Raw genomic sequence first — 24,009 nt, forward strand, 5'->3', positions numbered from 1 at the left:
CGCACGGGAGACAAGAGATGGCGCGAGCGTTTGCGACGCCAACTACCGCCGACGATCGAGCGCACAGCGCCGAGAGCCGGCGTATTTAGCAGACGGCGTCTTTAGCAGACAAGAAACTGCAGTTCCTTGTTGTTACCGCGCCGGTTTTTGTTTCTGCGACTGTCGCCGCCTGCGGAACGTGCGCCCCTTTTGAGTCGAAACGATCGTCTGCTACAGACGCCGGTTCTCGGCGACGTATGCTCGTTCGTTGGCGCAGTTGGCATCGCGACCGCTTGCGCCATCTCTTGTCTTCCGTGCGAAACGGCGCCGTGTTGTTTGAAGACCGGTGGCTTCGCTGCGTTTCCATAGGAGCTAAGCCTTTTTCTTTCTTTACTTTTTCCTCAGGTGATTTTGCTCTTTGCAAATTTGACAGAAAAAAGAAATGCACCATCTGTGGGCAACGCTGCACGAAGAGCCTGGCCGCGGCATGACACTGACTTCTGAGCAGGAAGTTCCAGATCATTCCGTCATGTTCAGTGACACATCCCGGCAGAGGCTCCGGAAGTCTTTCTTTGGAGGGTGGGCTCGACATCTCCGAAATCCTTAAGGTTAGGTTGGTTCCAGGTTGACATTAATTGCCATATTTGAATGAAAACATATTAATGCAGCGCGTTTGCATATTCACGCACATATCCATGGAAAAGAAATTAATTCAATGGTTCAGTAAAATAACAGTAAGAAGCTTGCACTGACAACTCATACAATGATTGGATAACCACTTAAATCAGCCGCCCCATGTGCTCTTTATTCTTTTCTTTCCTATACCAACTTTTACATATCAACCGCAGCTGTGCCTATGCCAAATTGGCTATGTCTAACAAGGAAAACGTTCCTTCATTTAGTGATTCTCGGGGAACCATGATGTATTAACGCAGACGTAGACAAACTAGTGTTAAAAGTTTTAGACAAAACCCCGAGACTCGCGGGAAGAAAAGGACAACACAATACGAAGTCTCAAACACAGCAAGTTGGACCATCGAATTCTCAACTGGAGGCAGAGATTGCATACATCGGTATGTGCCTCAGGATCAAGTACATCGACCGTGATCGCTTTGGACTCTTGGCGTCAATGCAAGTTGGGGGTCATCACAAAAGGAAGGTGCTGAAGGATAAGAGCTGTGCTTGAGACTTCGTGTTGTGTTGTCCTTTTTTTCCCCCAGTCTCAGGGTTTTGTCTAAAATGTTAAACTTTCAACAGCTTGCTTGCGCCCTAACTTTTTGTTTGTTAAAAGTAACTGGAATGCAATGTCAAAGGTATCATTGCACAGTCATATTTTTTTAGGTTAACTACGGCTTTGGGGGGAGAACTCATTGCGACTGTAAAGCGTTAAGGTGAACACATAACGAACGGATCAGAACATAACTATCTCGTGAACGTGGTTGTTTCCTGTTCCTGCTCTCATAATATAAACCTTAAATAATGACCTATCTTACCAAAACGATCGTACTTAGTTTACTTGAGGTGTGGTACAGGTAATTAGAATTAACCTTTCCAAGGAAAAAATACGCTGACCCGTTTCGATGCATTCTACGTACATGTTCCGTTTATTCAATAGAGTGGATACATATATGGTCTAAAAAAATGTTTCATTAAAAACCTGATGATGCCAGATTAAACCCCGTCAAACAGATGAAAAGGATCAACGCGAACATGTATACATGAACATTTCACGGAAAGTTACCCCAGGCATCCCGCCACATATAGAGACATGATTCAGCACTGTCAGAAAAAAGAAAAAAAAACACGTAATGACCAGAAGGTGACACAAGAGCTCCGTTTGTGTGCGAATCAATTATATACACTAAACGCAACACAAAATAAACAAGGCGAAAATCATAAATAACAAGTTTCAAAAAGGGTGTGTTGCCTCCTATAAAGCCATTTACGTAGTCCTTGCGTGCATCTCGTACTGAGTACGAATCAACCACACAATGATAAACTTTATCACGCGTGTATATTTAATAATTTTTAACAAATATATGCGAGGCAACAAACCAACATTCAACACATTCAGGTTTAGAAAAAAGGCAAAAATATACACTGGCAGAGAATGCAGAGTGTCAATCCACGACCGCTCGGTCTGCTGCGCGCGCTTGAGCGAGATCGAGGGGCCCGTGGTTGGTGCGTCAAATTATAAACACGAAATTTCTTGTTTCGAACACTTTTTCGAAATAAGAAAAAAGAAACTATTCAACTAGCATGGGCCAAACGTAGCTAAGCGTTCGGCTGTTTTGGCGATAAATTCAATCATGACATTTTTAAGGCACAGCTTTCCAGTTCTTTGTCGGTGGGCATGCAGAAGAAGGAGATGCGTGAGGCGGGTCTGTGTCATGCGACTCCGTAGGTAAGTTTTTACTCGTCTCAACGCACTGAAAGAACGCTCCCCTGATGCCGCCGATGCTGGCACCGTTAGTAAAAGCTGCACAAGCCTGACAACTTGGTCCAAGAGATTCAGAACAGTTGGAGACTGTTCCTTCAGTGCTTCCGCGACATCATCGACTACGTTCACCTCTGTGCCAGAAAGAACCGTTGGGAGGAGTACAAGCTGTGCATTTAGCCTATCTAAATCAAAGTCGCTGCCATGGACGCCGAGCGCTTCTTTTAACTCCTTCGCATTGAATCGCTGTCCACGTGCACCGCTGACAAGCGTGCTTTCGAGCTTTACCAGCAGCTCCATGCCAGGTTGGTCGAACCGGCTCTTTATTTCTGACGTTACGCAGTCAACTGCCGCAAAGAATTCCTTTCGAAGGTTGGCCTTCGCATCCAGCACCACTGGGGAAGTAGGCGTCTTCGTCTGCTCAAATCTTGTTGGCGGCTTTACAGTTCTGGTGGTTGTGGTCTCCCTCTGTTTAAGGCCAAGCTTCACGGAGGCATTTTTGGTTTCGTCCCAAACTCTTTCAAAACCTTCGTCTGTTCTCAGATTCATCATAGTTTGACGGAGAGCTTCAGCCGCTTGCATCGTTCCGGTCGCACTGTATTTAGGACTCTGAAGAACCCTGGCAAGTTGTTCACATGGGCCGAAGAGTTCCTTTGACATGTTCAGTCCAAAAAGTGTCTCAAACTTGTTGAGCAGTTTTTCGTACCCTCTCATGATTGCTCTTCGATCATCTCCGATTGATCCTGGAGTTTGCAAAAGATCGTGGATCGTAGCTTGAACCCTCTCGTAGTTCTGCAGAAATCGTTTCATGGACTTCACTCTCACTGTCCACCTCGTTGGACAGAGTGGCAGAAGATTGCTTGCCTTCACGGGCCTTTCCTGTGAAGCGTCTGCGCACGGAGGGAGGACTATGCCTATGTATGTGTTCTTCCGTTTTGAAGACGTTAGGATGATGTTGGACACGTCTTTTACTGTGCTTAACGCTTCTACAACTACTCTGCTGCTTCTGCCAACCTCCTGCAGAGCCAAGTCTAAAGAATGGCTGGCACAATGCACGTAAACAGACTTCGACTGAATGTCGCTAATTTTCTTCTGAACACCAGAAAAGCGCCCAGACATGTTTGCCGCACCATTGAAGCAGTGTCCTCGCAAACTACTGAAGTCCAGCCCTAGACGAACGAGCATATCCTTGACCGCCATGAACAGCGTGTTAGCCTTAGAGTCTGGAGGGCTATAAACCTCAATAAACTCTTCCTTGATCTCCAATGACGCATTTTCGACCCAACGCAGGCATAGAGTAAACTGCTCGTCTCCGGCAACATCGGTTGTCCCGTCAGCGATGATTCCAAAAAAAGGGCTCCTTTTCACCTCTTCTACAATGTCGCGTTGCAGTTTGTGAGCCATGATTTTGATTATTTCATTTTGGATGTCACTGCTCAGCCACTTGTCTCGTCGAGTTAACCAGGTCTTAAGAGCAGGCACATCCTCGGAGCGTTCCTCTAATAAATGAACTAGGTTGCCGTCCTGTAGAGTGTGCCCCAGCAGAGCCTGACCTGTGCGGCAGAGGTACCGAATAGAGCTCACAATGACGCAAAGGGCGTCCCTGGACTCTTGCTGCTGCTTCATAGAATTCCTTGTAAGGAGCTCGACAACACGTGCACCCTTTGTTTTCCCTAGTTGGTACTGCACGGCGTCGAGATGATACGTGCTCTTTTCATGACAGCGAAACTTCTCAAGCGCGTTCTTCCAGTTTGAGAACCCACTCTGTAGAAAGCTGAGCTCTAAGCCCGGGATAGTGACCCCTCTTTCCTTAAACGCAACACTGCATTCGTGACAAAGCACGACGTCGCGATCAGATACGTAGTGGAGCCAAGGAAACATTTGAAACCATGCATGCTGGCAGGACCTGTTACCTTTGCTCTTTTTGAACAGGTAGCTTTTTGGGGGCACAAATTTGCTGGCGGCTGGAGTATCTTCCCCATGACGGCGTTGCTCATCCGGCAAACATGATGTTGAAGGAGCCTCGACGGGTTCAAGATCATCCGAAGCATCAGTGAAGTCAGGGCTAGGAGAAGGTCTGCCGATGTTTTCTGTATTTATAAACAAGAAACCATTTAATCGAAATATGAATAAGCACTTTTTGCTACAGGCAGACACGTTAGTCAGACGCCGTTTATAAGAGGGTACATGACGGTCTGGTGTTGTTTTAGCTTGCGTATGAATGATTGCCCGGCACGCGCGGAGAAGCGCAATTATCGCTCACTAGCTGCTACCACTTTCAAAGGCAGTATGATCATAATTATTTTGAATTTGAAAATTCTCAAAAAATAATGAGGAACGAACGGAGCTTCTACAATACAACATCCGAAGAAGTGCTCAACCTGTGCAACATAATTCGCAGAATACTCTTTAAGCGCATTCCTCAGCACGTCGCCGCATTTTTGCCAAAGTGCAAGCATCTTGAGCCTTACCGACGGTTCGCTTTTTTGAGCAGTCACTGGATAGGGCTGAGCAAGTATTTGGAGTCCCGCAGTTGATATCAGGAGCTTTTCGCTTTCTGATGAGGTACTTTTCCATAGTGTTCCGAAATCTTCTGAAAAGGTACAAAATAAAATTAGTCTAACAGCACGTAATAAAGAACAAGAAATGTTTTGAAATTAAGTACCGTATCAAAAGCTGGAAACATTACATTTCCAACTTCTTTTTTGAGAGTCCGGATACGTTATTAATGCAGTAGGAGAAAGCGAGTTAATTCAGACTGGCGGAAAATATTGGCCACCCATGTTTCTCGCTTATCACACTAGATATTTCCGCCTGTCCTGCAAAGTCTCATCAAAAGGACAACCTCTAGATACACACAAACCACTCGATCTCTAAAAAAAAAAAAAAAAGAGAGAGAGAGAATTTGTGTTAATTTTAAAATTGGGTTATTATGTTTTGACTTTAGAGACTTTAAAGTGAAATAACTTTAAAAATATACTCTTCATCAGCATAACATTTTACTCGCATATTCGTTGGCATATTGGAGTTGCGCGATGGCTGTTTTTGCCCGTGACTTTTCTCGTACCTGTAATAAGTGCGTATCTGTTAAACACGTGACGGTGTAATGCCAGCCATCTACATGATGATAATATGATGGGAGATATAATAGGGAGTTTTAGTTTTAACCCTGAAACCATACCCGATACCCCTCCTTTTTCATCGTCATTGGCGAGTTTTAGTAGACCGTGTTTCCCCCTCCGCTAAGCCCCTCCGCTACCCGGAACCCTACAGCCAAGGCCATCGGCGCACAGGCGCAGTGCCGGTTTGTTCGTAGCGGAGAGTTAGCGGATTCCTCCGCTAACCCTCCGGGGAAACACGGTCTACTAAAACTCCCTATTATCGGGTATCAATTTGGGAGCGGAAAAACGGTCGGCTAAAACTCCCCCGTTTGTTTAACAGCAGTAGTGCAGACTGTGGCAACAGATAACGCGCGACGGTGTGTAAACACTGTTCTTCATACTTCCTAGCTTTTCAATGTAGCCAATGACCTATTTCAACCTCTCTGGTAGAGCTAGCGCTATTACTGAAAGTAAAAAAAGAAAAAAAAAAGGGATAATTTTCAGGTTCGCCAAGACTACTTTACAAATTTTTTTCTGCAAGTCGCATAATTAGGATTCTCGCCCTGTACCATTGAAAAGGGAGATTCACCTGACAATAATATTGGTAAATAAAATTAAAATCAACATGCAGTAGTGAACCAAAAGATATATTATTTCGGTTTTACGTGGGTAACCTTTCTTCGAAGTGTGATACCGATATAAAAATTGTAATGGAACACTACTTAACGTATTTATAGAGTAGAAACTGATGCTTACTTAAATATGACTCAATCAACTAGACGTCGAGCAATACTTCTGTAAAAGAAACGAAATATCATATATTTTTGTTCACTACTGTATGTGCTCAGTGACTTCGAGCTGACACGACTACCAAGCAAATTATGAGCGCACATTCTTCTAGTTAATAAGATAGTGCATATTTTTTGCATGTGCAGTGCCTTTCTTCAGAAAGGGAACTAGCTAGCGCAAGATGCGCCCACCAGTGCACGTAAGGTTAAGTCTAGATGTTATTATTTTTGTGGTAGGAAATACCGCCGTGGGGTAATATCAGACAGCGCAGTGTTTTCGAAAATGCATTGTATGGTATTAATATATATAAAATTTACTCCGATAAACTTATATCTTATTGGAGTAAAAAAAGTTTTAACATACACACCACACACTGATACCAGATTGCTGGCCAATAACTCTGCCAATAATCCGAGTAAAGCTTCAGAAAGAATTATAGCCACAAAAAGAAAGTAAAAACATAGGCCGATGTTGCCCCGCACTCCCCTACATGATCATAGGTGTATAATTGTAAAAAAGTGTTATAATATGCAATTAGATGTCGTTGAGAAAAATGAAACGCAGTGCAATCCCATGTTTCAACGAGATTTGAAAATCCAATTACGTTAGAGGCCAAAATCTACTCCCTGACTTTGCTTTTCCCTACCGGGAATCATACTAATTACTATAGTCTTGCATGTTCGACTTAATCTTTAATATAAAAAAAAACCAATCTGGAGATTATTTCATTGATTCGAATAATTACGACTTTCAGGATTCGGGCCGGGACTAATATATTTCAAGTTCCAGAAAGTCTCGGCTGACTTTTACGTCAGTCTACCTTTTCGGGTAGTATGCATTTTCAAAGAGAAAAAAGAATGACGTTTGGTAATTTTGACCAATGTGAACCTAAATGACGCATTGACACATTTTCCAAACCGTTGATTACAATGTTCCTCATAAGGTAAATTCATTCAAGAAAATTAAATTACACGTTAGGCGGAGAAACTACTCCATATCGGAGCACACGCAATATATGTGGAACCCATTTGGAAGAGGGGGGAGAAAAGACCACTCACCGATGTCGTGCACGCAGAGGTACGATTAAATGTGGGGAGACCAGGAGCGGGGTGTTGGGATTGAGCGGTTGTCCTGCTGGATCAGCTCGATTGGGGCCAGGACCAGGGCAGGACTCCGGAGATGAACGTCCCGTCGGAGAGCCGGGTCTCTCGATTGAAAAGCGCTGTCTATTTATATTTCATACACAGTCGTATGTTCAGTGCAGAGGGCACAGTTCGAAACTGCACGCCGCTCTTATTGAATGGTAGGTTTTCCCCGAGTCCCTAGGTAGGGAATCCGCATTATGAAGAGGGTACCAATGCCAGTAAATCTGGCACTTTTAAATCATCAGGCTCCGTCTTTGTCCCGTCCCACATTGCACACACGCGAACACCACTTAGTGGCAAAGCTGCAACAAAGGCCTGCCGATCACGTTCGTTGACTCGGGAAATGGTGACCTTGACGAAGATAAAACATACTCCCTCGTCCTCACAAGCCGCCCAGATTATCCGAAAATTCTGGGGGCCTCCTTTCGGTTAGGAACGCGAGCCGTCGGCTTCAGAGTCCTTTAATTAAGCGGTTTCAGTTGACACAGTGGCGGTAGTCGGACGCTTCTGAGCATAAGCTCCTCGGCGCCGTCTACCACCACTCCGTCTCGTCAGCTACTGGGATTATCCGATACTCCACGGTCTGTCGTTTCGGCAAAGTCAAGACGAGCCGCCGCCTTTCTTTGTCCAGGTCGTTAGAAGAGACCCCGCAGCCCTGGTCAAAAGCTCCTCCAGCTCATCAACGTAATCTCCTGGGCGACGTCTGCCGCGAGGCGTCCACACCTGCGCTTCATTCCTCTCTCCGGAGTATTTGGTTTAGGAGCGCGGTCGATCAGCAGGCTTTTGTAAAGGCAAAACTACGGGAGGCTGGAGCGACATGAAACCTCGAGGAGCCGACATACTGGACCATGAGTGAAGACAGCAGTGAAAGACTCATGCTGGTTCCGCTTTTGCCCATCGAGGTAACAGCATTGTCTCGACATGTTTATGTCATGAAAGTTCTCGGTAAGGCGGTAAGCGGATGGCTGGACGTTGATTTCTGTCACTGTTTATATTCAGTGTCATCAAAATAAAGAAGGTCATTAAGTAATTCAAGCGAGCACATCTTAGAACTGCATCCAAAACACCCCCGATAGGCCTGTCGCAGTGTGACCTGGCTGCAGGGTTCGCCTCTTTCCGTACTCATTTAAGGCATATAAAAATGCCTATACATGGCTTGCACATGACGTCAAAGCCGTCCTCCTTGCTGGTAGTGGAAGTCTGCCGTTAATGCACTGGAAGCTCCGCTGACTCCTTTTCCGCTCGCTCGCAACGCTCGTTTCCTGTTTGTAGAATTAGTACAGTAAAGTCTACGCTCCACCACCAGAGAGGAGGATCAAATTACGTCAGGGCAAGCTATGTATAGGCTTTTTTGTTTTGTTTTGCACACTTAGATCAGTTAGGGACACCCACCTAAACAAACTTACCAAAGACACGTTTGTTTGGGGGGGGGGGGGGGGGGGGGGGCACTTCTATTATTATATCTCAGAAAGAGAAAGCTGCAACAGCTTGTCAAAGCAGCGCTCATAAGTTGTTCACCGAGGTAAGTCGGCAGTCTAAACCTGAAGAACGATATCGTTTTTCCATCCAAATCGGTTTTGAACGGTCGCCATCACGTGTGGCCGTCACCTTCTTAGTTATTTTATTCTCTTTTATCACTATCTTCTCAGCGCAGGTACCATCTAGGCTTTCCCGCCTTATGAGAACAGCCGAGCTACCGCCGAACAAAGGAGAAACAAAGACACTGAAAACACTGTATGACAGCAGGAACCACACGACTAAAAAACAAAACCAGACCTAGAAAAACAGGCTAAATAAAACTCTGCGAGCTATTAGCGATGAGATGTTTCAGAGTCTCCCTCAGGACCTTTTTGCCAACTCGTCATGACTCATGCGAACGGTTCCGTATTGGCAGCTGATAACTTCGGAGAAACTGTGTGCGCTGTTATCAACGCAATTTCTACAGTTTTATTCGCGTGATCTTAACCTTCCGTGAGCGAAATCATTGTATCCTTGCGTGACGCGCAAACTTAGGTAACTTCGGGTAATCACTGTGGTGCAAGAACAGCGACACTTTTGGCCGCGCAGATCGACAATATTTTAGCCTGACTGAACCGGTTGCATGCATCTAGTGCTTTCAGGTTCCACGATACATGAATAGCATCGATCACACATCTTAAAGCTAAGGGCGCTAAGTGATACTGTCAATATCGCCGGCTTGTAACGGCCTTTTTTTATACTTTAGTTTGAAAAAGGGAGTCGAGATAAGGATAGGTAAGTACAGTGCTCCTCTCCAGCCTTAATGACGTCACTTGATTTCCCAGTTATTGAGATATTGCCGCTTGCAAAGAGATAAATCGGACAACGGACCATCTTGAATGCCTCCCCTGGATAGGGTAGTCACCGACAAGTCAAAGTGTCACCAGAGAGGGCTATCTCGTGGGGGCGTTAGGGTTGGGGGAAGCTGTACCAGCCAGTCTCCTTCCTACGAAGTTTCCATTCATACTCGAAAACTCAAACCCCCTTGGCTTTCGTTCGTGACGCCCTTTATGTTGTGTTTCGTGACGCCTTAACAGTTTAGGAGCCTCACCGATCAATTTCTTGTAGAACAGAACAGAAGGTTCATCCAGTCACAGCGAACAACGAAGGAATTCGAGCTAACAACGAAGATCGGAATAGATGCCTTGCATTGACGTAATACTGTACTGCAAGCAGGAGTCCTTCGCATATGGCAGCGTGACGTTGGGTGTGCAAACGTATCATGATTTGAAACACTCGTTGAGGCAAGTGACAACATAGCTTCCACTGCATTAATAGGGCGCTTGGTACCAAAGTACGACGGTAAAGAACGTCGTACGTCACTGGCAAGGCATATAAACAATTAGATATAAGAAATCCAAACCACAATAGGACAATCATGCAAGGAAAACGTCATGTTCAGTGTCGCGGCCTACAAGGCATTGTGAAGTTTAATCTTATTCCAATCTTGGTAATTCGCTAGAATTGTTCAGTTGTTCGTGGTGATTTTCTACGTAACCATCATCATCATAATACGTTTATTTGAGACCTGCCTTCTGGTCGGTGAACCCCCGCTTTTCGTAGAAGTGAACGCTCTGTTTTTTTTTTGTTTTTTTTTTATGCTTATTATCTTATTTCAAATCCTTCCTTGTAAGGTGTGTTGAAACACGTAGCGCTTGGAGAGAATATTAATAATAAAAAAAGTCTCCTGCAAAAAAAAAAAGAAAAAATTAAGTTGCAGCGCGACGTGTGCAGCACTTTTGAATCCGACGGTTGCAACGAGAGAGTGGATCATTCCAACCATTTAACTACTCACTGATTTTCGCCTCAAACGCATTTTCCCAATAGGATGTCCAACTGAGGTTATAGAGGCGAAAAACAAATACCAGAAAATCATGAACACGCATCGCCACTGCCCAGTGGCACGCACATAGATTTTTTTATCAACGCAGCGACGACTGGTGATAGCGCTAGCCTTGGATAGTCACTGTAAAGGCCGATAATCATATACTCGTGGGCCACCGGTTTTAACTGCTTACGTCCTCGTGTGCGCATCGAGTCGGTTCAAAACGCTTAATAGAGTCTTTTGTCATTTCGCAGCGGCTAAGCGCGGCTGAAAGATATCATTTCTATGCATCCACCGAAAAAGGTATCCATCAAAAAAAGGACACGACGGAGTAAAAACGATGGATGCGTGTTATGTGAGATTTACAAACTACATCACAATGATCTCGCGAAATAATAGCATCTCTTTTACGCAAACACAAAGCTCCAGGCCAGCTACCAAATTCCTCTTTCCTGTCGACTTTTCTCAATATTTCTCCCGAGTTTTGTAAACATGTGTCGCCTCATACCTCACCACCCTGCGGGCACGACGCCGCATGAGCGCAAAGCTTTCGCCATCGAAGGCGCCTTGTCAAAATTGGGAGCTCGTAAACTTTCGCCTCTTCTAAGCACTCCCAAATCCCCACTCAAACTCACCAGCCCCCTCCCCCCCCCCCCCCCCCCCCCCCTCTCCTAATGATGGCCTTATAAGCGCCGCGGTAGTACCGCCTGCCTGTTTTGTCCGCGGACCAGAAGCACCATGCATCTTTTGGGCTTCTTGCTTCCACACGGGGGAAGCAGACAAACGCTCGCCGACGTCGTCTTGTCGGAATCCATTCATTTCGTTGTCCCCTCTTTGCTCGCTCTAAACTGGTTGTCAATCAGGCTCATGAGTCCTGCCTGTCATTTTTTTCTGGTTTTGACTTTTCAAGCAAGTCTCTCCGTCACCACGGTGCTTTTTGTGCTTGGCGGAGATGAGGAGGGCGGTAGGTCAGCATGCATGGAAGGGTCATTTCATTTTCATTTAATTTATTTCGGTTCAGGAGAGACGGGGGTACAGCAGATAGGCCGAAGGCCCATAACAGATAACCTGCACACACACAAACTAAAAAAAAAAAAAAAAAAAAAGGAGGGAGGGGGAGGGGGGGCTCGGCAGCTCGGTCCTGAGGACAGGAGGGGCTCAAGCCCACCCTGCCCCCCCGCTTCCGGAGCCCCTGCATCCCGGGCTTCAGCCTTATGCCTGATTCACGTGGTGCGATTTTTCTTGCGATTTCGCAGCTGCAGCGTTGAGTAACGAAGCCTCCACCACGAATTTTTGCTGGACGAGCGCCAGCAATATCGCCCCATGTGAATCAGGCTTTACGTCTAAACATAATTTTACCTCGTCGTTTGCCGCGCTTTTTTCTTGTTTGGTATTACCTTGGAATTGAAGCGACCCATGCTCGCTTTTTGGCGTATAGTAGATGCGAACATGCGCGAGCGTGCACGCCCAGAGGATACCCACAAAAAAGGGTTTCGAAATCGCTTCAAATTTACCAAGAAAATTTTCTTGAGAAAGTAGACGCCTGCGCATTTCTTATACGCCATAAGGAAATTCCAGAAAATCCTCCATCCTTCTCAGTTATGGTTTGTTGCAACGGGGCGAATATCTCGCGACTCCAGCTACGCCCAACCATACGGGAAGCAGGGAAAAAAATATTTGAGGGCGAGGGTGTTCTGAAGGAGAATAGCTGAGTGCAGTGCATGTCAAGGATGAAGAAAGAATAAACAATTAAAACAGGGACAACACAACTACATCTTTCATTGTTGTTGTCCCTGTTTTAATTGTTTATTCTTTCTTCATCCTTGACTTAAACCAACACGCTCTTCTACTAAGCGTAAGAATGCAGTGCATGGTTCGCGTAACTTTTGCGAATACATATAGTCTTTGAACATGGTTAAAACTGCGCACAAATAGAAAGGAACAGAGAAGAGGGAAGAAATAAGAGACAAGCTCATGGTTGATGTGACTTTAGGTTGATGGTGTGTGTCCTCCGCGTGCTCGGGTGCCCCCGTGCGAGTGTGGTCTCGGCTCGAGTTGATACCGAGGGCTGTTCTTTTGTCTTCCTTCAATACATCGAGTTGTGAGTTTGCGTCGAGTTGTGAGCAACCTGGCTACTAATTTACTGTATACTTTGTCGCCGTAATCTAAAGCCCCCCCTTCCCCACCCCCTTTTATCTAAAACCCTCTGCGGCCGATTGAAGGGAACAAGAAATAAAATGAAAATAAAATACTGCACTGCACTGAAGTCATTAAAAAAAAAGGCCATTTTTGATCCCATATTGTTTACAATCTGTTAGTTCCAAGAGGTTAGAAGTTCAAGGAGGGTTAAAAAGTTTAAACGCAAAGCAATTTGGGTTATGGGGATATTTATACAGCGTGTAGTTGGTCAGCCATTAAAGTTGCGACGAGTCACACGCTGTAGATGAGCAATTTAGCCAGTGCGGTACAACCGCTAGCCTGGGGTCTTTAACGTGCATTACGCTGTAGTGATACACGACCGCACGCCGGTACGATGCTCATCCAGATCGAAACGGGCAGGGGCGGGGATTGAGCCCAGGATCCCTGGGTTCTGCAGCGCGAACTTTCGCTCCACGCGCGTCGAGCTGGGTGTGCGCTTTAGCCCACTCGGCCACCGATCCCCAAAAGTTTAAACGATATTGTGCCCAGATCTCTCTGGCGATTGGTGCGCGTGACATGACCATTGCGACATGGGTGGTTGATTGTAGGAGGATTCCTTGCAGGCTTGGGCGCGCTCCGTCCGGTAGATTTTATCAGATCAAAGGCTAGACGAAGGCTTGCTACGGTCACGTGATGTGGTCATGTTTGGCTGATAAGTGAGGAGAGTAAGGAGGAAAATAAGAAAGAGGCGAGGCGCTAAGGAAGCATGGCTTGTGCAGGCTACGCGGCTGACGTCATGCCCTCTCCTACCCTTCTATCCTCCATGGTTAGTTCACACATACACCAATTCCTATTACAAGACCGCCTATTCATCTCAGAGCAATAGAAAAACATGTGGACTCTTTTTTCTCGCGGGCTACACTGTGTGGACCATAAGCCCTATTTAGACTTCTTCCAAAACCGACGCGTCCCATTGCGGCGAAATACCACGCAGTGCACTCTGGGAACTAGTTGGCCCACTGATCTCTATTTTAGTATGGTGCCTGGATCACGCCTTTGACTGGTGTGTTTACCGCGGCCAAAAAAGTGGTCCCTCGATTTCCGCCTGATGACGTCATAGAAGTGTCATGCTGTCGCCGGTCGCGACCCTGGTGGCGTCTCAACAGTTATGGTGTGTGTAGCAGATGCCTGTTCTGCTGCAGGTCGCTTTCCACTGTGACAGTTCACGGAAGCTAGTGCAACCGGAAGTTGGGACGCCTAACGGGACGCCGTGACGACAGCGACACTCGCGTTCGCTCGTGCTTTTTGCCAACATTTCTACGGCCAACCGCCAGGATCGCGACAGGCAACAGCATGACACTCGCGTCATTTGTTGCCACATCGGGACCACTTTTGATGTATGGGCGGGATAGGACGCTAAACACACCAGTCGAAGACGCGATCCAGGCACCATAATTTTAGTAGGCTGGATCGCGGATCGGGAGCCCGCCGGTGTCGCCACCGGCGGCCATTGCTTGACACCAGGCAATACACGCAGGTCTATGGGAGAAACGCACAAAAGTAAGCAAACTGAAGCATGTACGCTGTGCTCGGAGGCGAGTATTTTATGGTGCGCTGCGATCCTTATGTCGGATGTTTGGAGATTGAATTGGTATTTCTCAAACGTCCGGTCACCGAATCAAAAAATGAAACGTACCGGAGCACCTACGGCTGAGCTGGCGAGCTTGCTCTCGTAGAGGAGTAAACAAAGTAGCTTGCCGTCAATAAGACCGTCCTCAGGGAAGCCCAGAAGTTGATGAATGACAAAGAAGTTCCAGCTCGACAGCGGCTTTCCGGGAGAGAGCGAATTCCGCGTAGCAAAGCCTTCGAGCTTGTCGTCTGCTAAACCCTACTCAACGAAGCCGCCACCGACTCGGCGGTAACTCTAGGTAACTCTCGCCTCATTGAGCTGCACCACAGCGGAGTCACTCTCGACCACAAAATATTTGTTTAGAAGAACTGCGACGGCTGTCAGTTTTAATGTTTGTACGCAAGCTATTTGGCGGGCTTATCGAAAACCATCCGAAAAGTTTCAGTGTCGACAACAGCTTAGAAACAGGGGAAAACGTCACTTTTTCTCGTTCTTCCCATAGAGTCCCATGCATTGGCTGGTGTCAATCAATGGCCGCCGGTGGCGACACTCGGCCCCAGCTGCCGAGGCCGCGGTCCGCGATCCAGCCTACTACAATAGAGATCAGTGAGTTGGTCACTCAGTTTCGGTTTCGGCTAAGCAAGTGCTGATTGTTGGGCAAGTTGGTATGGTACGTTAGCAAACATGATTGCGCTTTGAAGACGGGGACATAGGAAGGACAGACACCACAGAGCGGCTCTGTGGTGTCTGTCCTTCCTATGTCCCCGTCTTCAAAGCGAAATCATGTTTTCTATCGACTAAGCAGCTTCATCTCATGTTTTCACGCCGCGACCGAACGCGCTGCTTGCGTATTCGATTATCTGACTTTTTACGAATGTACAGGGTGTCACAAACGAAAATTTACACGGTCTTTTTTACCGCAAAAGTAAACTATTCATCGCCGAACGCTCATTCTCCGCCCAAAGGTAGAGCTAGAGGTCACAACCAGATGCCAAAGTTTCAGCCCGATCCGATAACTTAATCAAAAGTTATAAGTGATTTTCTGAAACGTTCAATGGGAAAATGGAGCCCATTTTTGCCTGTTTTCGGTTTCTGGTGCCATGGAGCCCCATGAGTTCAAAAACTCCGTCGGCCGCCATTTTCCCATTGAAATTTTCAGAAAACCACTTATAACTTTTGATTAAGTTATCGGATCGGGCTGAAACTTTGGCATCTGGTTGTGACCTCTAGCTCTACCTTTGGGCGGAGAATGAGCGTTCGGCGATGCCTAGTTTATTTTTGCGGTAAAAAAGACCGTGTAAATTTTCTTTTGTGACACCCTGTACAATGCACTCATTCTCGAGCGATAGAAAACGAAGACCGGGCATTTTCCTTGGTTCCCGAAACACCGGATATTGTGCGTGCGTACGCATCTTTGAGCTCAATGTCAGTAATCCCGTCTAGTACCAGTGAACTACAACTGCAATTTGGTCACCTTGAGCCCTACACGTATTTTGTTTGCCAAACGTTCGCTTCTTGTTACTTCATTGGGCAGAAAGCAAGCCGCATCCTCACAGGAGTATCAAAGTTGAGCCCAACGTTGGCGCATGAACTTTTAAAGGGATACCTCAACAAAGTTTGAAATATATCCGCCGTGTTCAAGAATAGGTTGAATATGATCCACAAATCCGTAAATGACAATCGCACGTTTGTATTTTGAGCCTGGTGGCTGTACTTTTTGTTATAAACGGCCCACTCTAGCAAGCGCTCGGAGAAGGCCCAGCTTGGAGCACGTGATATCCGACGCAATCGTGACGTAGGTCGTCTCGGGACGAGCAAAGCGATGGTGGCTGGACGACTAGGCCATCCCCTCGACGTCAGCGAGGCTGACGTCGAGGGGATGGCCTAGTCGTTCCAGCCACCGAAGCGGCTGCTTTTGTACGAATTTTGAGCGACGGGTTAATCTTTTATAATCTTGTAGGGGGACAATAGCTACTTCTGGAACACACAAAAGGGATTCTCGGGAAGAGGGGAGCTCCTCCTTCCCCTCGTCTCTCGTCGTGGCCGGAGGCGAGACACTCACCGTCACTACAGCTGTTAAGGTTCCTAGACGGGCATTACAAACGAGGCGTTAGCGACATCCACCAGGTGTTCTTTGCTAATCGTTTAATTCGTTTTAAAATTCCGTTTCGTGACTTTTTTAACAAGATTTTTAACAAGATATTCGTGTGTTCGATGTGATACTGCTCCTTTGAACACCATATAGACCATAAAATAAGCACCGACATTTTGTTGTAGTATAAATTCGACCTCACTACTGCACAAAAGTTACTATGATGTCTTCCTCGTGTCATCACATATCTCACACTCAAATTTTATGCTGATACAAGATTAAGTTTTCGCAATCGCTGAGATCGGCAAGCGTCCCCTACTTCTCGCTAAGCCTTTTTGGATGAGCTTTTTCTGACGCCCAAGATCTGTGCCTGAACGGTGTCTCTGAATTTATCTCGGCATACTCAGTCAGGAAGAAAGCAAACACATAACAAATATTATGGCCATTAGCAACCGTCTAATGCGCTCTGAATAATTTCGTTCGTTTGGCGCACCGCATAGGGGTTCATGCCCTTCCGGCGCACTTCCGGCGAACGGTGCAACATTCTTTTCACAAGTGCTCGACTTTTGCTTTCTTAAAACGGTTTGTATGTGCGAATGTGCCCATATGATTGGCGGGATAACTTTATGCGCATACGCGATGTTAAATATTAGTGGATTGCAAGCGGGTGGGGAGTTCACTTCGTGCAGTGCTTCGGGGCAGTACAGATAAGAGATGAGAAGTGTGCTCAAATAGAGCTTTTCAATGGCGCCTCCGAGTTTTACCTCGCGTACTCCGGCGTATTAAGAAAAACAGTAATTGCGAAAAGTTATATTTCGTCTATGGACGCACGAAACAAACAAACTTCTGATCAACAACACTAATGTAAAGGCGCGAGCTCGGTGTATGCATACTTATTGGTTGCTACAGCTTGTTGGTTCGTACACAAGCAAGATCTCCGACCTTCGCAGCGTCGAGATTCCCAGCATTGGTTCTTCTACATGCCTCGAAACGCTAACAGAAAGGCAACAAGCATGCGTACAATTGCTATGGGCCTCCTGCGCTGCCCAGAGGGTGCTGAGAATGGGACTTGTTAGGACTTGTTTTGGGTAGTACAAATTTTAGCGTCTCAAACTGGCACGCATGCAGAAGCGTGCCTGCTCTGGTGCGGAGCGCGAGATCACGATGAAAATACAAACACAGAACAAAAATTCGAACGCCGTCAAAGCTAAGACGCTGAGAGCGTGAGCCAAGAGAGGCCGTTTCACGCGTTCCAAAGTAGACATCAAAAAGAAAAAAAAAATTAAAGCGTCGTGACACAGGTGCTGTGACGTCACCACCCAGAGATAAGAGACGCGTGCCCTAGCGGTGGTGTCATGAATTAGGCACTTTCGATTCTCTTGCAACGTTGAGTTTGGCCGATTTCTGTCGTCCAAAGGTGTTTTTTCGTTCTTTAGCACCACATAGAACTGAAAAAGCTCGACAAATGTGCCATGAGTAGTGCTATGCTTAATCAGGTGAGCTTGTACTACCCAAAATGAGGGCGCTACGGTTTGTTCAAAGCTTCAGTGCAGGAGGCCTATACGTCTCGGGCTTGTGCTAAAGCTTCGAGGTCTGGCCATTTAGGTTAGTTTAGAGACCACAGATGACGCTTTCGGAACCAGAAAACATGATATAACGGCCGTTTATAGCCCACGCTCTGTGTGAGCATGGGAGCGCAAGCGTAAAGGCGCGTTCACACTCTTGCAACCGAGTACGACCGAGAAAGACTTCTTGAGACCGGATGCGCTGAGCGGAGCTGGTCCTAAGAGATCGCAAGAGGCTTAAAAACCGGTTTGGTCTCTCTCGGTCGTACTCGGTTGCAAGAGTGTGAACGGGCCTTAATGCTGACGCTTAACCAGGACATGCTCGTTTTCGTACAGCTCCCGTTTTTCGTCTTGGTCGGACTCATTCCTGGAACCGTCATCGCTGCCCCGACCAACAACGTCATCGACAGTCCGGGATCACCCTTATCGTCTTCTGGATTGGAGGGCCCGTCAGCTGTTTCATGGAGCGCCTTCTTTGCGGATACAGCGCTACCACCCCTGTCGTCACTCCCACAATACCCTTCGATGGGCCTACAAAAGGAGGTGCCAGAGCGTCGCCGCGCCAGTGGGCATGGGAGCGCAAGCGTAATGCTGACGCTTAACCAGGACATGCTCGTTTTCGTACAGGTCTGTAAACGTTTCTCCCTACATACTAAGCGAACTAGCAACGTGTACCTTCTTCTGCTCCCATGCCCCGGAGTGCTTATTGTATCTGTCACTGATTGTTTTTGTATGCTTAAGGCACTGCTACTGCAGTGTGGTGATGTGGAAACCAATCCGGGACCCCTGTCTGCCTCTGAACAAAGGCAGTTAAATGACATGTTTGTTATGCTACAAACCATTGAATCCAAATCAACTATACTTGAAGCTGGACAGAAAAACATCAAGGTCGACATAAAACATATCTTAGAGAAACAACAAAGCCTTGATACCGCTCTGTCTTCTCTTTCTAATCGGGTTACTTCAATTGAAAAGGATGTATCTATCATTGCTGAAGTTAAGCATGACATTAATGAGCTACAGGTTGTGACGTCTGAGCTGAGTGCTGCAACATCAACCTTGCTTGCTCGCATAGACGACTTAGAGAACCGTTCGCGTCGTTCAAACTTGTTGTTTTACGGTATCCCTGATGCTCCTAGCGAGTCTCAACAAATTTCTGAACAGAAAGCACTCGACCTTGCGAAGGGCAACTTGGGCGTCGCAGTTGATAGCTCGCATGTTGAGCGTGCGCACCGCCTTGGTGCTTTCCGTCAAGGGAAAACAAGGCCCATCATTGTGAAATTCTTGTCTTTCAAAATGAAAAACCAGCTACTTTTTTCCGCCTCGAAACTAAAAGGTACACCCTTTTCATTATCTGAGGATTATTCACCAACTGTTCGCACCGCAAGGAAGGCGTTGCTCGTATATGCCAAACAACAAACTTCCCCATTCAAACTACGCTTCGATAAACTTTTGATCGGTCCAAAGACATATACCTACGACCACCATTCTAAGTTAGTAACTGAACTTCAGCGATAGCGCAAGGCGGGGAGTGTTCGAAACAGCAGATTAGGCTCGTATGAGGGCATCAGTTTTTTATATGCCAATGCTCGAAGCGTTCTATCTAAATGTGATGAGCTAAGTACCATTATCTCGTCTTGCAGCGCCAAAATAATCTTGCTGACCGAGACGTGGTTAACTCCTCAAGTCACTGATAGTGAAGTACTGCCTGATCACCCTAATTTCATTATCTATCGTCTCGATCGACAGCAACGACGCGGTGGTGGCGTTCTTATAGCCGTAGATAAAAAGATACCTAGCAGAGTTGTTTCTAATCATTCACAGCTTGAAATAGTTTGGGTCTGCTTACAATGCAGTTTTAGGTCTGTCTTGGTTGGTGTTTGTTACCGTCCTCCTGACGCGTCACACTCGTTCTCAAGCCTTCTTCACGATGAATTGTCATTACTTTCAAAAGAATATCCAACCTATCCCATACTTTTATTTGGCGATTTTAACTTTCCGTGCATTAATTGGAACGACCCAACTCCTGTCTGCTCTAAAAACTCCAGTGTTTGTCAACAATTTATTGACGTCGTTTTAGATTTCAATCTTTCTCAGATAGTTTCCCTTCCTACGCGAGTCTCTCATTCCTGTTCAAACATTTTAGATCTTGTTCTTACTTCTCACCCTGAATTATTTCCAACGCCTTTGGTATTCTTGGACGGCATCAGTGACCACAAATCAATTCATTCTTACATAAAAGTTGAAACTGCAAAAATTGTTCGTTCAGGAAAGAAAATATTGCTATACGACAAAGGGAATTACGAAGAAATAAACCGAGCGTTGTGTGACTATTTCTCTTTTTTCTTAAATAATTTTGGTTCTCGAGATGTTAACGAGAATTGGAACTTATTTAAAAACAAGTTAGATGAACTTGTTAACATTCATATCCCATTCAAATACCTCAGGCCTTCCTCGGCGAAACCATGGTTCAATCGACAGCTTAGGTCTCTCTGTAACAAAAAGAAAAGGCTTTTCCGTGCTGCTAAGCGTGATGATACTCCTGAGTCATGGTCCAAATATAAAAATTGTGAACATAACTACAAAATGAAACTGCAAGAGTGCAAAAGCGTGTACTCTCAGCAGACGCTCCCTTCAATATTACTTAACAACCCTCGTCGTTTCTGGAGTATTGTTAACTCAAAAGACCACACTTTACCAAAGATTTTTAACGGCTCGGGTGAAGTTGTGCCAGATGATCAGTGTGCAGCTGTGTTTAATGATGTTTTTTGCAATGTGTTTACACCTATTTCTACCGACTTTTTACCTGGTCACGTTCCTGCTGATTATTTTCCAATGGACCCTGTTTTTGTAGAATTTAATGGTGTATCTCAAATTATTAACTCATTAAAGGTCTCGTCGTCCTCTGGGGTTGACAATATAAACACTAAAATATTACGTAACACTAGCCTGTCTTGTAGTTTATTTCTAACCAAGATATTTCAGCAGTCTTTGGAGTCGGGGGTGGTGCCTGGGGACTGGAAAATCGGCAAGGTCATTCCGGTCCACAAAAGCGGCAGTAAGTCTTCTCCCCTCAACTACAGGCCTATATCTCTTACTTGCATCCCATCTAAGATCATGGAGCATATCATTTTCACGCATCTGTTTGATTTCCTCGAAAACAACTCCTTTTTTAGCAACGCGCAGCACGGTTTCCGCCGCAACTTTTCTTGTGAAACGCAGCTCCTATTTCTTACTAATGACCTTCACCTAAACCTTGACTCCGGCTACCCCACTAGTGCTGTATTTCTGGATTTCGCCAAAGCCTTTGACAAAGTGCCACATAACCTCCTTCTGCTGAAACTTTCTATGCTAAAAATTGACCCTAACATACTAAAATGGATCGAATCATTCCTTCTTCAACGTCGTCAGTTTGTTTATGCTAACCACACCAAATCCTCCCTGTGCTCTGTTTCTTCTGGTGTCCCCCAGGGGACAGTACTCGGCCCATTACTCTTCCTAATATATATTAATGATCTTCCTCTCAACATCTCTTCCACTGTGCGGCTTTTTGCCGATGATTGTGTAATCTATCGTAAGATAACCTCTACAGATGATACTGTAACGCTTCAAGGCGACATTTATAAAATTTCTGAATGGTGTAACACATGGCGCATGTCCTTAAACAAATGTCAATGCATGTGCTTTTCTCGTTCATTGTCAATCACCTAGCTATCCTGTACTTCTTTTGAACTCTGTCCCCATTGATTATACTAACCAATACAAATACTTAGGCTTGAATCTCACACCTAATCTATCATGGCATACTCATATTAAAACAATTATATCCTCAGCAAACCGCTCTCTAGGCTACATTCGCCGAAACTTTAGATCCTCACCTGAAAACCTAAAACGTATTTTGTACACCACTATTGTTAGGCCTAAATTAGAATATGCGTCCTCCATCTGGCATCCTCATCAGAAAAATTTAACAGACTCCATTGAATCCGTTCAGAACCGTGCTGCTCGCTTTATTTTTAATGACTATTCTCGTACCTCAAGTGTGTCATCAATGAAGTCTCGTCTTAATCTTCCTCTACTTTCCTCCCGCCGTCGAATTTCCCGCCTTTCTCTTCTTCATAAAGTCTTCTACACACCTTTCTTGAAAATATCTCTTCTGAACCCGCCCACCTACATATCATCAAGATTAGACCATTCATGCAAGATCGCCCGTCCCAAGTCATCAAGTGAAGCACACCAGCATTCCCTCATCCCTGAAGCAGTTGTGGACTGGAATGACCTCCCGGACGCCATAGACCCGTTGCTCTGGGGCAGGGGGCGCCAGCGCGTCTGCAAGACGCGTCCATGTTATGCTGGCAGCACTATCCAGGCGGCGCTGTAACGTTCGATTTTGCACGTGCCACGTTCGAATGCAAGCATCTGTCAGCATCTGTGGACGCGCGATAACAAAACGCCTAAAAAAAAGAAAAACTAAAATAAAAAAAAGAATCATGCACCTCGTGGCCTGAGCGTCCCATTCAGCATTATCGTTTTATTGCGTTCTTTCATAGCTACCATGAGCCCATATGTTTCACTTTACGTGATAGCGAAGCTGAAGCTACTTGCAAAAACATGTTCTCCCGAACGATGCTCGCACTGCACGAGCGCGCGTGCTTGGAAGGGACACTGCAAGCTCGCAGCTCGCTCTTGTAGCCTCTGCTACGCTGGCACTAAGAATGGAACGGAGTAGAAAAAACTGTAGTGGGGAAGCGTGATGTCGCTCGTTCGAAACGCGAGCCAAACATTCTATTTTGCTCGCCTGGAGCGCTGCTCAAAACTTGAGAGCTACGGGCCTATACCGACTCCAAGCAATTCCGACTAGCCCTTCAAAACCACTTGTACTGACCCACTCCCCTCTATAACGCCCCCGAGGCATTGAGGGTATGTATAAATAAATAAATAAATAAGTATAATCTCTTGTCGACGTGTCGATCGAAACCGAAACCATGCCACTGCTCCTTGGTTATTATGAAAAAACCAGCTGAACTAAGGAAAAGGTAGAGATAGAAAGAAAGACACCCGATCGCTGGACTACCAACTGTTTTTATATATAAACCTCCTCTTCATCCTCTTCCTCTCCTTCTGCCTAATTCACTTCGTTCCCCCCTTTTCCCCTTTGTTTTACGTTTTATTTTACAAGATGTTGACCCCCTCGGAGAAATAGTTTTTCGGTGCGCAACAAGGTGATTGAAGGTGCACTAACACACCCATCTCCTTTTTCTTCTATGGCAGCAGCTTCTAACATCTCCCGCGCGAGCTGGCTTTTGTGGCGTGTTACGATGTTAACTTGCGCGAGCTTCGCCGTGCACTTGCATGCTCGGCAATGCGCAGATAGGTGCCCCGGCGAAGTGAATTATGCAGAAGGAGAGGAAGAGGATGAAGAGGAGGTTGGTAGTCCAGCGATCGGGTGTCTTTCTTTCTATCTCTACCTTTTCCTTAGTTCAGCTGGTTTTTTCATAATGAGTAACCAACTAGCTCAGATTACACCAATAGCTCCTTGGTTAAGTTCCCAGATTGCAACGCGCGCCGTATAGCATGCAGGGATTTATGGAAATAGTTAAATTCAGATTCCAAATGATTTTATTATAACTCGTTTCGAAGAGAGTCTGGTCGGTGCACATTTAGATTAAACTCCTCTTTTTCTCCACGGGCGAAGATCTCGCTTGCAACTCGCCGACAAACGCCCTTCGTCGACCACTTCACTCGGAAGAAAATTCTTCCCAAAAAGTGCGCGTCGCGACCTTTGAACA

The 24,009-nt window shown here is 45.9% G+C and overlaps 1 protein-coding gene across 1 annotated transcript; it reads right to left on the minus strand.

Moving 5' to 3' along the window:
- Positions 1-2,233: 2,233 nt before the first annotated feature.
- On the minus strand, positions 2,234-4,297 carry LOC120843530 (zinc finger MYM-type protein 1-like). Its single transcript, XM_040214923.1, has one exon. It carries the CDS (start codon positions 4,295-4,297, stop codon positions 2,234-2,236), a length of 2,064 nt encoding a protein of 687 aa, XP_040070857.1.
- Between the last annotated feature and the right edge of the window lie 19,712 nt (positions 4,298-24,009).

Source organism: Ixodes scapularis, unplaced genomic scaffold (genome assembly GCF_016920785.2).
Source record: "Ixodes scapularis isolate PalLabHiFi unplaced genomic scaffold, ASM1692078v2 PGA_scaffold5__190_contigs__length_132052651, whole genome shotgun sequence".
In the NCBI taxonomy this organism is placed as follows: Eukaryota; Metazoa; Arthropoda; class Arachnida; order Ixodida; family Ixodidae; genus Ixodes; species Ixodes scapularis.

Bases quoted from the DNA above. Each gene is read 5' to 3' on its own strand.
- LOC120843530 (XM_040214923.1), bottom strand. From the start codon at position 4,297: ATGTTTCCTTGGCTCCACTACGTATCTGATCGCGACGTCGTGCTTTGT.